The sequence below is a fragment of the Oncorhynchus mykiss genome, chromosome 2 (genome assembly GCF_013265735.2).
Source record: "Oncorhynchus mykiss isolate Arlee chromosome 2, USDA_OmykA_1.1, whole genome shotgun sequence".
NCBI classification, from domain to species: domain Eukaryota; kingdom Metazoa; phylum Chordata; class Actinopteri; order Salmoniformes; family Salmonidae; genus Oncorhynchus; species Oncorhynchus mykiss.
Genome location: NC_048566.1, coordinates 62,169,946 through 62,184,126, shown reverse-complemented (window position 1 = coordinate 62,184,126; position 14,181 = coordinate 62,169,946). Strand labels below are relative to the sequence as shown.

At 45.8% G+C, this 14,181-nt stretch overlaps 1 protein-coding gene across 7 annotated transcripts in view; it reads left to right on the top strand.

Annotated features, from left to right (window-relative positions):
- The window catches only part of mon2 (MON2 homolog, regulator of endosome-to-Golgi trafficking), a 50,215-nt gene that overhangs the window by 33,506 nt on the left and 2,528 nt on the right, over positions 1–14,181 (top strand). For 4 of the 7 annotated variants that reach the window (XM_036952533.1, XM_036952536.1, XM_036952531.1 and 1 more), the window contains 13 exons: positions 413–523; positions 1,044–1,219; positions 1,468–1,630; positions 1,788–2,081; positions 2,339–2,537; positions 3,037–3,692; positions 4,194–4,337; positions 6,855–6,872; positions 7,289–7,417; positions 8,432–8,622; positions 9,244–9,304; positions 9,409–9,532; positions 9,770–9,977. In XM_036952533.1, coding sequence (XP_036808428.1) covers positions 413–523; positions 1,044–1,219; positions 1,468–1,630; positions 1,788–2,081; positions 2,339–2,537; positions 3,037–3,692; positions 4,194–4,337; positions 6,855–6,872; positions 7,289–7,417; positions 8,432–8,622; positions 9,244–9,304; positions 9,409–9,532; positions 9,770–9,977 — 2,474 coding nt within the window. The remainder of the gene's footprint in view (positions 1–412; positions 524–1,043; positions 1,220–1,467; positions 1,631–1,787; positions 2,082–2,338; positions 2,538–3,036; positions 3,693–4,193; positions 4,338–6,854; positions 6,873–7,288; positions 7,418–8,431; positions 8,623–9,243; positions 9,305–9,408; positions 9,533–9,769; positions 9,978–14,181) is intronic. The other 3 variants (XM_036952541.1, XM_036952538.1, XM_036952543.1) reach the window with 1 other exon arrangement.

The window sequence follows — 14,181 nt, the reverse complement described above, 5'->3', positions numbered from 1 at the left end:
TGATGTGGCATCTCATTCACTGTATCTAACAGCCCAGGGGAATAGTGAGATGAGCAGCAAAGCAACGAAAGCGGGCTGATTTTCGCCAGAGCTTTCATGATTATGTGTCTGTCAAATGGAATGACCTGATTTTACTGTTGTGCGAGTAGAAAATCCCAGGCATACAGTCTGTCTTAACCACCTGCTGTGAGAAACGGTGGCCATACTGTTTGAACTGCCCCTGACTCACATCCCTTTCTCTCTATCAATATCGCTTTCTTTCTCTCTCTCTCTCTTCCCCCCGCCCCACTCTTTCCCCCTCCTTCTGCAATGCTTGTGTGTGTACTGTGTGATGTGTCTGATCTCTCTCTCTCTCTCCTCGTCCCGTTTGTGTGTGTGTGTGTGCCCTACCCAATGATGTTACCTGCTGCAGGTCTGCCAGCACCCCAACGCCAGGATGAGAGAGTGGGGGGCTGAGGCTGTTACCGCCCTCATCAAAGCTGGCTTGGCCTACAAGCACAACCCCCCTCTAGCACAGAACCAGGTACCGCTACTACCCCATCTCTCTTATCTTCACCCAGTCATATACAGTAGAACCCAAATACAGGAACTACTGTACACTATTCTATCTAGAAGTCGGGTGGCTGTTACAATGGAAGGTGATAAGATGACTTGCTATTAGTCGGCTTCACCATACCAGCCCACCCACACATAGTTGACCTTGTACATCTTAAGGCAGTGGTTTGTATGCTTGTCCTTGTTTATGTAATATAACCACTCCCTACTCTCCTCCTCTGTCCCTTTTCTTTCTTTCTGTCTCTCTCTCTCACTGTCTCTCTCACTGTCTCTCTCACTGTGTCTCACTCACTGTGTCTCACTCACTGTGTCTCACTCACTGTGTCTCACTCACTGTGTCTCACTCACTGTGTCTCACTCACTGTGTCTCACTCACTGTGTCTCACTCACTGTGTCTCACTCACTGTGTCTCACTCACTGTGTCTCACTCACTGTGTCTCACTCACTGTGTCTCTCTCACTATGTCTCTCTCACTGTGTCTCTGTCAGAGGCTGCAGCTCCTGCTGTTGAACCCTCTGAAGGAGCTGTCCAACGTGCTCCATGCAGACATCCGTCAGAAGCAGCTGGAGAGCGTGCTGCAGATCCTCCAGAGCCAGGGAGACAGTCTGGGTCCTGGCTGGCCCTTAGTGCTGGGGGTCATAGGGGCCATCCGCAACGACCAGGGGTGAGAGGGAGGAGGAGAAGGGTGGGGGAGGGGAGGGGTAGCAGCATTGAAAAGGGAGAGGGGGGAGACTGGGATGGGTGATGCAGAGGGAAAAGCTCTGTGATCCATATTTAAAAGCTGAGATTGTAACCCTTCTTAACACCTATTTAATCTTAACATGCTGTATTTTCTCTCTTGTCCAGCAGTTGGCTGTTCACTCTGTTTTATGTCTGAGTCTGACAAGTGTCTGTCTGTCCCCTGTCGCCTAGAGAGTCGTTGATCCGAACAGCCTTCCAGTGCCTGCAGTTGGTGGTGACTGACTTCCTCCCCACCATGCCTTGCATGTGCCTCCAGATCGTAGTGGATGTCGCCGGCAGCTTCGGTCTCCAGAACCAGGAACTCAACATCAGCCTCACCTCCATAGGACTCCTGGTACAACCGCAGCATATTGCATATATTGTTTTATATTCTCTATTGTATTGGGATTTTTAATTCATTCTAGGTCATATTACTGCTGCGGTTATACAAAGCTTATAGTTGCTGCTGCGTCCCCTCAAATCGTTACCCCTCTCCCTGTTTTCCCCAACAGTGGAACATCTCCGACTACTTCTTCCAGAGGGGTGAGGCCATCACCCAGGATCTGGAGAGGGAGGAGGCCGCGCTGCAGAAGCAGGCTCGGGAGAAGGGCGAGCCCCTGAACAGGCCCTTCCACCCGGCCCCTCCCTTCGACTGCCTGTGGCTGTGTCTGTACGCCAAGCTGGGCCAGCTGTGTGTGGACCCCCGGCCCGCCGTCAGGAAGAGCGCCGGTCAGACCATGTTCTCCACCATCGCTGCCCACGGCACCCTGCTGCAGCAGTCCACCTGGCACATCGTGGTCTGGAAGGTACTCGGTTCAGCCAGTCACAATGATCGTAGACTAAGTCAGTCTTGAATGGTGCATAGCTGTAGAATCCTGTGGCGTACTGAAAGGTAGTCAAGTGTTCAGCCACGGGCCCTCGTCTGTCCTGGAGTTGTACTTTTGGGACCTATCAGTTTAGCGATCGTACGTGCTGCAGCTAGTACTTTATACCCGCCTTAATGGCCATCTGCCCTCTGGCGGTCCACATCAACTCCATTTTTTTTATGTCTGTGTAAAACCAGGTGCTGTTCCACCTGCTGGACTGTGTGAGGAAGTCTTCCACCACGGCCGACAAGGAGAAGATTGAGTCGGGGGGCGGGAATATCCTCATCCACCACTCACGGGACACGGCTGAGAAACAGTGGGCGGAGACCTGGGTGCTGACGCTGGCAGGGGTGGCTCGTATCTTCAACACCAGGAGATACCTGCTGCAGCAGCTAGGTGTGGACCCTTTTAACTGTTCTTGTGGGGACATTTTGTTTAGTCCCCACAAGGTCAAATGATATTTCTAGGGGGGGTTTAGGTTTAAGGTTAGAATTAGTGTTAGGGTTAGAATAACGGTTAGGCGATAGGGTTAGTTTTAGGGTTAGGTGCTAGGTTTAGGATTAGGGGTTAGGGAAAATAGGATTTTGAATGGGGCTGAGTTTTGTGTCCCCACAAGGTTAGCTGTACGAGACTGTGTGTGTGCCTGCATCAGTTGCCTGCTACTGTAGATAGATATGATCTCATAAAGCCATCAGTCAGTCTAGTCAGTTGACTAAGGTAAATAGTAAAGATCTTGTGCTCTACGGACGGTACTCCTACTCCTGTCAATACATTTATCCTGTCTCCACACATCTTCAATACAATACCTTTAATACCTTCAGTCAATACGGTACCTTTTTAATCAATTGAGCCCAACAATGACCTCTTCTTATCTGATCGTGTGTCCACTCCACAGGTGACTTCTTCAAGGCGTGGGAGGTGCTGCTGGACCACATCCAGTCTGCTGCCCTCAGTAAGAACAACGAGGTCTCCCTGGCCGCACTCAAGTCCTTCCAAGAGATCCTCCAGATCGGCACGCCCGTCAAGGACTCCGCCATGCCCACCGAGGCCCTCGCCCTGGCCGTGATGGGCGTCCCCCCTGTCCTCATCGACCCCCTCAGCGCCTCGGGACCCGGCAGACACCTGCTGCGCTCCGACTCGATGCTCGAGAGGCTGACGCGCTACAATGGAGCCGAACTCCAGGCCCCTCCCCAGGGGGAGGAGTCTGCGCTGGAGGACGCAGCTCTGTGGTGGTCGGCGTGGAACACCTGGTACCGGACGGGCACGGACAGCACGAGGCCCCCTAGTGGCGGGACGGGGACAGACAGACCCTCCTTCGTCCCCAGCCAGCCCTTCCTGACAGCGTTAGTCCAGATCGTCCCTGCCCTCTACCAGCACATCGAGACTGGCTTCAGCATGGAGGACCTGAGGAAGCTGGGGGTGATCCTCCACGGGGCCGTGTCCATACCCATCAGCAGTGATGCCTCGCCCTTCATCCTGCCCTCCTACACCGAGGCTGTCCTCACCAGCCTGCAGGAGGCCGTACTCACAGCACTCGACGTGCTGCAGAAGGTGGGTGGGCTACCACACCAGATACGTTATAACTTTTAACATTTTTATAAAGGGTTGTTATATGGGCGGCAGGTAGCCTAGTGGTTAGTGTTGGGCCAGTAACTGAAAGGTTGTTGGATCGAATCCCCGAGCTGACAAGGTAAAAATCTGTTGTTGAACAAAGCAGTTAACCCACTGTTCCCCGGTAGGCCGTCATTGTAAATACAAATACAGCCAAAGGCATTTTCCAGGTGCTGATTTAGCTAGTAGTTTGAGCCACATACTGTTCAAAGCTCAAAGGCACCCTTTTGAGTAGATGTTTCTTCTTTGTCCTCTGTTATAGAAACTAGCATGGCAATTTTTGTACATTTTTATTTTTCTTCTACACTTAATATGTGCTATTGAGGCTGATATCCGATAGATATGTTTAACATGATCCCCTGATGGGAGTCAGTAGTGACTGAGGTGCCCTGGTTCTAGTGCGGTCAGTAGTGAGTAAGGTTCCCGTCTCTCCCTCTGCAGGCCATCTGTGTGGGCCCAGAGAGCCTGCAAGTCATGTACCCGGCCATATTCGAACAGCTGCTCCTCTTCGTCGAGTTCTCCTGCAAACCCCCCCAGTATGGCAAGCTGGAAACCAAACATGTGGCCAACGCTAAATACAACCAGGTAACAAATCACAATCTCTCTCTCTCTCTACCGTTGTCTTTCTCTATCGCTTTGTGTGAAAATTTGTCTTCCGCTCTCTTTCAGGCGTTCTCTCTTTCTCTCTCGTCGTCTAGATATCTCGGATATTTTCATTTAATGGAATGTTGTTGAATTTTTTTTCGATGCCAGTCATCTGTTTCTCTCCAGATTTTCTGAGCATGGTCATTCCCCCTCTCTGATGTTCATGAAGCTCCTCCCGTTGCTTTTTGTCTGGTCCTCATGTGCCCTGCCCTATTGTCCTAATCACATGACACATAGCTGGGTCTTTCAAACTGTATCTGCAGCCTTAAACCATCCCTCTTCTTTCTCTCTCATTCACGCTAGCCCTTCGGGCCGGCAACACGCTAGCCCTTCGGTCCGGCAGCACGGCGCGCTAGCCCTTCGGGCCGGCAGCACGGCGCGCTAGCCCTTCGGGCCGGCAGGACGGCGCGCTAGCCCTTCGGGCCGGCAGCACGGCGCGCTAGCCCTTCGGGCCGGCAGCACGGCGCGCTAGCCCTTCGGGCCGGCAGCACGGCGCGCTAGCCCTTCGGGCCGGCAGCACGCTAGCCCTTCGGGCCGGCAACACGGCGCGCTAGCCCCTCGGGCCGGCAGCACGCTAGCCGCTAGGTTACTTTTTTCCTGTTTTTGGCAGGTCACAGACCAAGTTCATAATTCTTCCCTTTTCTCAAAATGAAGGACAAATGAGACCCCATGAAGTCTACGTTTTATTGATTCACTTATCTCGTACAACCCCTGTTTTTTGTAGGCTAGTTGATGATGCCTTCTTTGTTCATACTATGTTCAAAACAGAAGGGAATCTTTAAAACAGGGTTAGGAAACTAAATTCATAATTTGGAACAGATTTTCCTGTTTTTGATTAACACATTTTAAGCCGAATTCATGTTGATTTTAGTCTTTTGTTTTGACCAAGAACTAAAATCCTGAATACACAGTGCAAGGAAAATGTATTTGTCCCGTTTCTGATATTCCCAATTTTTGGGGGGGATATTTTTGATAATTCACTATCAGATCTTCAACCAAAACTTCGATTAAGGGAACCTTACTTTACAAATAGCAAAAAATGGCCTGACATTCTCCTGTAGAAATTCCCTGGTGCAGAGCAGATTTCATGGTTCCTTCTATTAAGGCAAGTTGTCCAGGTCCTGAGGCAGCAAAGGATCCCCAAACCATCACATTACCACCACCATGCTTGAACATTGGCATGAGGTTCTTACTGTGGAATGCAGTGTTTGGTTTTTGCCAGGCATTTTCGTCCAAAAGGTTATACTCAAGGTTGCCTAGATAATCATCAAGACTCTTGGAATAATGTTCTATGGACATTCAAAAGTATAGCTTTTTGGACGACATGGGTCCGATTTATGCCTGGCAAAACCCAAACACTGCATTCCACATTAACAACCTCATACCAACTGTCAAGCATGGTGGTGGTGGTAGTGTGATGTTTTGGGAGAGCTTTGCTGCCTCTGGACCTAGACAAATTGCCTTAATAGAAGGAACCATGAATTCTACAGGAGAATGTCAGGCCAAACCTCTGAGCTGAAGCGTAGCTGTGTCATTCGGCAAGACGATGATCCAAAACACACAATCAAGTCTACATGAAAATGGCTAAAAAGCAACACATTTTACATTTTGGAATGGCCTAGTTAAAGTCCAAACCTAATCTCAATTGAGGTGTTGTGGTAGGACTTGAAACGAGCACTTCATGCTTGAAAACCCAAAGATGTCGCTGAGCATGGAAGAGTGGGACAAAATTCCTCCACAGCAACGTATTATAGGAAGTGTTTGGTTGGAGTCTTTGCATTTAAAGGTGGAGGAACCAGCTATTGCATGTAAGGGGGCAATTACTTTTTCCACACAGGGACATTGGGTTTGCATAACTTTGTTTATGAAATAAAGTATGTAATTGTTGTGTTATTTGTCCTTTATCTAATATTAGGTTTTGGTTGAAGATCTGATAACATTCGCTTAGAAAGGGGGCAAATACTTTTAAGGCACTGTGTGTATATATATTTATTATTATAGATTTTTTTTTCCTAAAAACTTTGGGGGGACAAAAATATATACTCGCAGGCCGCCTGTTGCTGACCTATGCTTTAATAAAAAGCTAGGCTCTTAATCAGTGTTTTTCTAACTCACACTTACCAAGAAATACTGTCAACTGGTGTACCAGTTCCTTTTTCTATATTGATGAGTTGTTTTGTTTTCATGGTGGTGGCTGAATCAGCTATGCTAATTAACGCTACACTACGCACTCACTCGGAAGTGAAAGCTCCGAGTCCATCTTGTCAGTTGACCTGTCAGTCATTTATACTGTCACTTAGTCAGTCTGTTGTTCAATCAAACCATTAACAAACATGATTGCCACGGTCAGTGGCGACTAGTTGGTATAAGAACGCCAGGCACCTGCAAACAAGTTAATTGTCATCTTCTCGTTGTTGTGTTTTTGTGTCGTACTATCCATCTGGATCAACCTTTTAGATCCAACTGTTTACACCGGTGAGTTACCACCTCCCTCCTTCAGCCCCCTTTAGTCCTCTTACTCACCTGTATTCAGCTGTGTTCTACTGCTCAATGGTCCCATCGCTACTACAGTAGATGAGGTCTTACCATGCAGCGGGTGAAAAGCCTCATCTACATCACACACTCCATGTTACCTACCCCTCCATTGTTCTGTCTGCCACTAACAAGTGGTTATGCCTCGATCTGTCCCTACTACCGACCTGTCGATCTCATCCTTATACCACTTATCTTACTGTGTTTGGGTGTCGTCCATTTCTGTTGATGTTTTTCTATTGCAAGTTTTATGGTGCTTTGGTCCTCTTAGTATTTACGCAGAGGGGTGTTTTCAGATTGAGTTAATCCCACTCTCTCCTTCTCGCTCGCTCTCGTTCCTTCTCGGTCTTTCTCTACAGGCGGAATGGGTTGCCTTAAACTACGTGCCCTTTGCCGAAAGGTCCTTGGAGGTGGTGGTGGACCAGTACCAGAAAACAGCCTGTCACAAAGCTGTCATCAACGAGAAAGTCCTTCAGAACATCATCAAGGTACTGTCCCCGACATTACCATCAAGACATATTGCTTTGTTTATAAGTGTTCATGTAAAAGGAGTAGCTCGGAAACTGGAACTTTTTTTAGTTGTGGTTGTGGAGCTACTCCCTAGTGTAAAATGTCTACACCATTCTGAATATATTCTATATCTCCTATTGGAGTTCATCATCATACTCCAGTCACTAGTGTTTCAGTCATAAACGAGCTGCTCTTTGTCGTGGGGAAACAACATCCCTTCACAAAGCTCTCAGGTGTTCCTCTGTTTCCTGTGGGTCAATGGCATACCAAGTTCTTTCTCATTGAGGCCCATCTGACCACTCTCTTCCAGTATCTTCTTATTAAAGCATTTCCCAAAACTAGAAGAGTACTCTGCCAAGAACTCATTAAGAGTTTCCCTATGGATATGTTCAAACCAACCCCCATCCTCCTCGCTCTCACTCTCTCCTGAGAAAGGCCACAGCCATAAAACCTTGGGGAAGCCCCGTGCGTATGGGAAAAGGGAGCCGTTTGTCACAAAGACGGTCTGTTTCTCTTCCGTTACTTATTTTTCCATGTGAAAAAAAGAAAGAGAACATCAATGCCTCAACAGCTCCAGTTGTTTAGTTGCGGCTGTGATTGATGTTACACCTCTAGGTCTCTGTCATTACTGAGTCCCCCCCTCAGTGTTCCTCGGAGTCTGTCAGTGTAATTGTTCAACTGCACTAGCAGATCTGGCACCAGGCATGTCCATATGTTGGAGGCTCCCATTGTGTTACCACCGCCCCTCCCCCTCTTGTCACAGAGACTCTGAGATAATGTGTAGCATATTCAATCACACTGCATCTAAATATTAACCTTAGTGATCTTCATCCCCCCCCCCCACCGGCTCTCTCCTTGGATCCTGAGGAAATAGCCAACACCTAGCCTTGATTTCCAGGCTAATGCACCAACAGACCTGGCAACCAGGCTAGTCCCTACATTGAAGACTCCCATTGTGTTCTAACCCCGTCGTTTCTCTCCGTCCTTCATAGACCCTGCGGATGCCCCTGGGCCTGAAGTATGCGTGTCCGTCAGAGAGCACGTGGAAGCTGGCCGTGTCATCCCTGCTCAAGGTGTTGTCCATCGGGCTGCCCGTGGCCCGCCAGCATGCCTCCTCTGGGATGTTTGAAACCATGTGGCCAGAGCTGGCCAACGCCTTCGAAGATTTCCTCTTCACCAAAAGGTCGGCGTACCCCCTTTTCTCAGGGAGTTTATCTAAAATATGAGGCACTCCCTTTTACCTTTTTAAAAAGCTTGTTGTGTATTGGTATTTTCTTATTCAAAGAGTTTATTTTTATTTTTAAGGTCCAGTATGTAGCTTTCTGGGCAACCTGATCAAATTCACATATAAATTAAAGTTGTAGATGTGTTATTCTCATAGAACAAACCAGACTTGCATTCAATGTGTGCTATTTCTATGCTTCCCATTCTTAAGTTTTCGCTTCTGAGTCTTTTTAGTATTGGTGTTGTACACCAGCTTCAAACAGCTGAAGATACAATATTGAAAATATATTTCACAGAGGTTTAGATTGAATAATGACACTCTACACTTGCTTGTTTTGTCACATGAACTGAAATTAGGCAAACGTTACATAATTTTAGCAAGCAGGGAATGGTGGCAGTGATTTCTCCATATTGCGCCTTTTAAAGCAAGTCTGACAGACAGACGTTTTGATGCACCTGCGTCTTCCTCAGTCTGGGAAACGGTCATTGATTCAGTATAGACAATGCATGGAGGAATGGGACTTGATTAGCAGTAAAGCAGTAGCTGATTCACTGCATTTCTGTTTCTGTTGTTTTACAGCACACCTCCAGACAATGTGTCCATCCAGGAGTTCCAGAAGAATGAAGCCATTGACGTTGAGGTGAAACCTGACTTCACTTCAAACAACCTTTCGAATTAGATTACCGCCTTTCATTACCTGCCCGTCACGCAGGTCTGTTTGTGTCCTCTCTGTGTGTTCTGTAGGTGGTGCAGCTGATCAGCACAGAGATTTTACCGTTTGCCAACTTCATCCCCAAAGACTTTGTTGGTCAGATTATGACCATGCTCAATAAAGGATCCATTCACTCACAGTCCTCCTCATTTACAGGTCAGAAACCAACACTGGGTCAGAAACACCCACTCTTATTCCCCATACCTCGTGATTTTCCCACCGAAGATTACCTATTAAAAGAAAAAATAAATTATGCTAGCAACAATAGGATCAGATTTGTCTTTAATTAGTAACAATAGCAAATATCTAGCATCACCAAAATAAAATAAGAAGATGAACTTTACTGTGTAGCACTGATCTGTTCTCTCAGCATGTCTTTCCTACCGTCCACAGAGGCAGAGATAGATGTGCGGATGCGGGAGGAGTTCTCCAAGGTGTGTTTTGAGACGCTGCTCCAGTTCTCCTTCAGTAACAAGGTGTCCACGCCCCAGGAGGGCTACATCTCCCGCATGGCCCTCTCCGTGCTCCTCAAGAGGTCCCAGGACGTGTTGAGGCGCTACGTGGACGATGAGCGGCTGAGTGGACGCTGCCCGCTGCCCAGGTGAGTCCACGAACACCACTAAAGCAATAGCCCTAAAAGACCGCCATCACCTCTCTTCACCCCAGGACTACAAGACCCCCCCAGGACAGGGATCTAGTAGAGGGTACTACAAGACCCCCCAGGACAGGGATGTAGTAAAGGGTAAACGCACCAAAACTCAGCCCATTTTGTGAAGTGTTTTATGCACCTATTACACAGAACTAGCATTCAACTTCAACAAGAGAGAGGGTTTACACTGGCTGTTTAGCTGAGAACTGGCAGCAGTTTCTCCGTCCATGTTCCTCTGGGTTCTCTCTCATTAGATTCAGGCAATTCCACGGTGACAGTGACTCTGAGACACAGATTTGTCACTTTTAAAATGTATGTCAAACAAAAACCAATGATTGCAAAGTTAAACTATGCACAATGACTACTTTTAACAATTTCCACTGAAAATTGTACAAAAACACATTTCCTTAAAGATAAGGGCAGATGCAAAGTTTGGTAACGGAATGACAGCACAAGGTGTCATTCTGTTACCAAACTTTGCTTATGCACTGTTCAAGTAAATGTGTTTTTTTTACAATTTTTCTGTGGAAATTGTTAAAAGTAGTTCTTATGCATAAAGTTGTGTGGTTTGTTGTCCCCCACAATGTAGTCTCCGTTCGTCCGTTCGTTAGTCTCACACGATATCTCAGACAGCACTGGCCCAATTCTGAAGAAACTTGGGTGAATGATGCATCTTGCCATACAGATCCGGCTTTGCAAAATTACACTGATTGGCCCAAGGCGGGAACTATAGGTATTAACTGAAATTTGTGCGTCAAACCAGAGAGGAAGCGAGAGGGATACAGTAACTGGGAACAAAAGCGGTCTTCTCCAGCAGGTGGTGTTTTTTTAACAGATTTTTGCTCACTAAGCGAGGAGTTTCTGAATGGAGATCAATGAGAGTGTCGAATTTGGTTAACAAAAATTGAAATGCCTTATTTCCTACGTGTGGCTTATTTGATTGAATAGAAGTTTCATAGTGCTTAGATTGTTACGAGTGTACTGACAAATAGGACACGTGACAACCCGGCAACTTTGAGAAAAAAACTAACTTTATATTGGAGTTGTGCCTGTTGTTCAGTGGTCTCAAGTACAAATACTTTAAAGTACTTCTTAAGTAGTTTTTTTTGTGTATCTGTACTTCACTATTTATATTTTTTGACAATTTTTACTTCTACTTCACTACATTCCTAAAGAAAATAATGTACCTTTTACTCCATACAGTTTTCCCTGACACCCAAAACTACTCGTTACATTTTGAATGCTTAGCAGAACAGGAAATAGTCCAGTTTGCACACTTATCAAGAGAACATCCATGATCATCCCTGTAGCTCCCTCCAGTAACCACGAGCACAACCGTTCCTTGATTTTAACTGGCGGCTTTATTCTGTAGTTTTAGTCAGAATTATCACCTTCCGTGAGAACTATAAAGTAAATGAAAAATACAGTTAAGCACACTCTTACAACCTTATCTTACTAGTGACTTATTAGCTTGGTATAACTCTGAAGTGCTTAAATACATAACAGTTTAACCGGCGTTATAACGGGTTCAGATTAAACACATGAATAAAGGGAAAATACCTCATTGGCTGCTTATTACAGAAGGGAGGAAGTCAAACTTCACACTTATTATTCCTGGCATGAATTCACACTTCATCCTAACATACACGCTTCAACCTTTATGAACTACACCCGATGACATGAAAACTTAGCTAACACAGCGCGGGATTGCCTTCCCTCCAAAAGTGTGTTGCTAAAATAAGGATCCCCATTACAACAGTATTAGCTACGTAGTTCCGCTTGTCTTATCATATCCGCACAGCGGACACGTAAACAATTCAAACAAAAGACAACGACATAACCTGTAAGTCTAACTGTCAGTTACAATCCCTACTGCCTCTGATCTGGCAGACTCACTAAACACAAATGCTTTGTTTTTAAATAATGTTGGAGTGTGACCCTGACGATCCGTAAATAAATAAAAAAAACAACAGAATTGTACTGTCTAGTTTGCTTAATATAAGCAATTTGAAATTATTTGTACTTAGGTATATTTTAGCAACTACATTTACTTTTGATACTTAAGTATATTTAAAACCAAATACCTTTAGACTTAGTAGTATTTTACTGAGTGACTTTTACTTTTACTAAAGTATAAGAATTTAGTATTTTTCCACCACTGCTGTTTTCACCATATCTGCCCTCTCTCTCATTGGCTAGAATTGTCCCACCTGATCTTGCCTCCTTCTGACTTCCTTCTAGTCTGAGTACCAGTCTTTTAAGCTAACATTCCACTCCTTGACACTTCTTGTCATTGCCAAAAGGTATTTGGCACACGACATGGAGTACAGGGAGTGGCTTAGCTAAAGAGACTGGTACCCAGGCTAACTGCCTTCCATTTTGAGACATTTATTTTTATTATTAGAGCGGCCACTTGAGTTTCTGGTCAATATAACGGATAATCTGTGGTCACACACAATAACTGGAAATATGTTAGTCACACGTGATATCTCAATTGGCCCAAAGGCTGCATCATTCGTGAGGGACGACATGTTTTACTGTTGCTTTGTGCAACTTTGGAATCCTTTGTTTTTGTTTGATATACATTTTTAAAGTGAATAATCTTAGTCTGTGTCACTCATTGGCCCCATTACTAAGGTCACCAACACATCTATTGGTCTCGGGGTGTTTCCAAGGGTATGGAAGTCGGCCATAATAACGGCCATCTTTAAATCAGGCGACCCTGCTGACGTGAGTAACTACAGGCCCATTAATATACTACCTGTGGTGTCAAAGGTTGTTGAAAAGTGTGTAGCAGAACAACTGATTTCCCACCTCAACAACAGCCCCTTCACATTACACTCCATGCAGTTTGGCTTCAGAGCGAAACACTCTACAGATACGGCCAACTGCTTTCTTCTGGAAAATGTGAAGTCCAAGATGGACAAAGGGGGCGTTGTTGGGGCTGTGTTACTGGACCTAAGGAAGGCTCTTGATACTGTTACCCATGAGATTCTCATCACAAAATTGTCCAAGTTCAACTTTTCCCCTGATGCCTTGAGATGGATGAAGTCATACCTTGAAGGCAGAACTCAGTGTGTCAGAGTGAGCAATGAGCTGTCGCCCACTCTTAACTATGATGTGGGCGTGCCCCAAGGGTCTGGGGCCCCTCCTGTTCAGCCTGTACGTTAATGATCTGCCTTCTGTCTGTACTGGGTCTGAAGTTCAAATGTATGCAGATGATACAGTGATATATGTGCATGCAAAGAGCAAACAAGCTGCACAAGAACTCACTACTGTAATGGTCCAGGTTACAAAGTGGCTCAGTGACTCGTGTTTGCATCTCAATGTGAAAAAAACTGTTTGCATGTTCTTCACAAAGAGAGCAACAGATGCTACTGAGCCAGATGTCTATGTGTCAGGGGAGAAGCTCCAGGTGGTATCTGATTTTAAGTACCTTGGCATCATACTTGATTCCAACCTCTCTTTTAAAAAGCATGTGAAAAAGGTAATTCAAATAACCAAATTCAACCTAGCTAATTTCCGATTTATACAAAATTGTTTGACTACAGAGGTAGCAAAACTGTACTTCAAATCTATGATACTCCCCCACTTAACATACTGCTTGACAAGTTGGGCCCAAGCTTGCTGTACAACATTAAGACCTATTCAGTCTGTCTACAAACAGGCTCTCAAAGTGCTTGATAGGAAGCCCAATAGCCATCATCACTGTTACATCCTCAGAAAGCATGAGCTCCTGAGTTGGGAAAATCTTGTGCAATACACCGACACATGTCTTGTATTCAAGATCCTTAATGGCCTGGCTCCCCCTCCACACAGTATTTTTGTTAAACAGAAAACCCAAACATATGGCAGCAGATCCACAAGGTCTGCCATGAGGTGACTGTACAGTTCCCTTAAGGAAAAGCACCTTTAGTAAATCCGTTTTCTCTGTTTTCTCTGTGAGAGCTTCCCATACACTGCCATCAGACACACATAAATGCACCACATATCACACTTTCACAAAATGCTTGAAGACATGGCTAAAGGTCAATCAGATTTGTGAACATGGTCCCTAGCTGTGTGTTGCCGCTTTCCATGTTGTCTGTTGTCTGTAGCTTGTGAGGTGTGGAAACACTTTGTTTATTTTATGAATTTTGTCTTGCTGCCTTTTGTT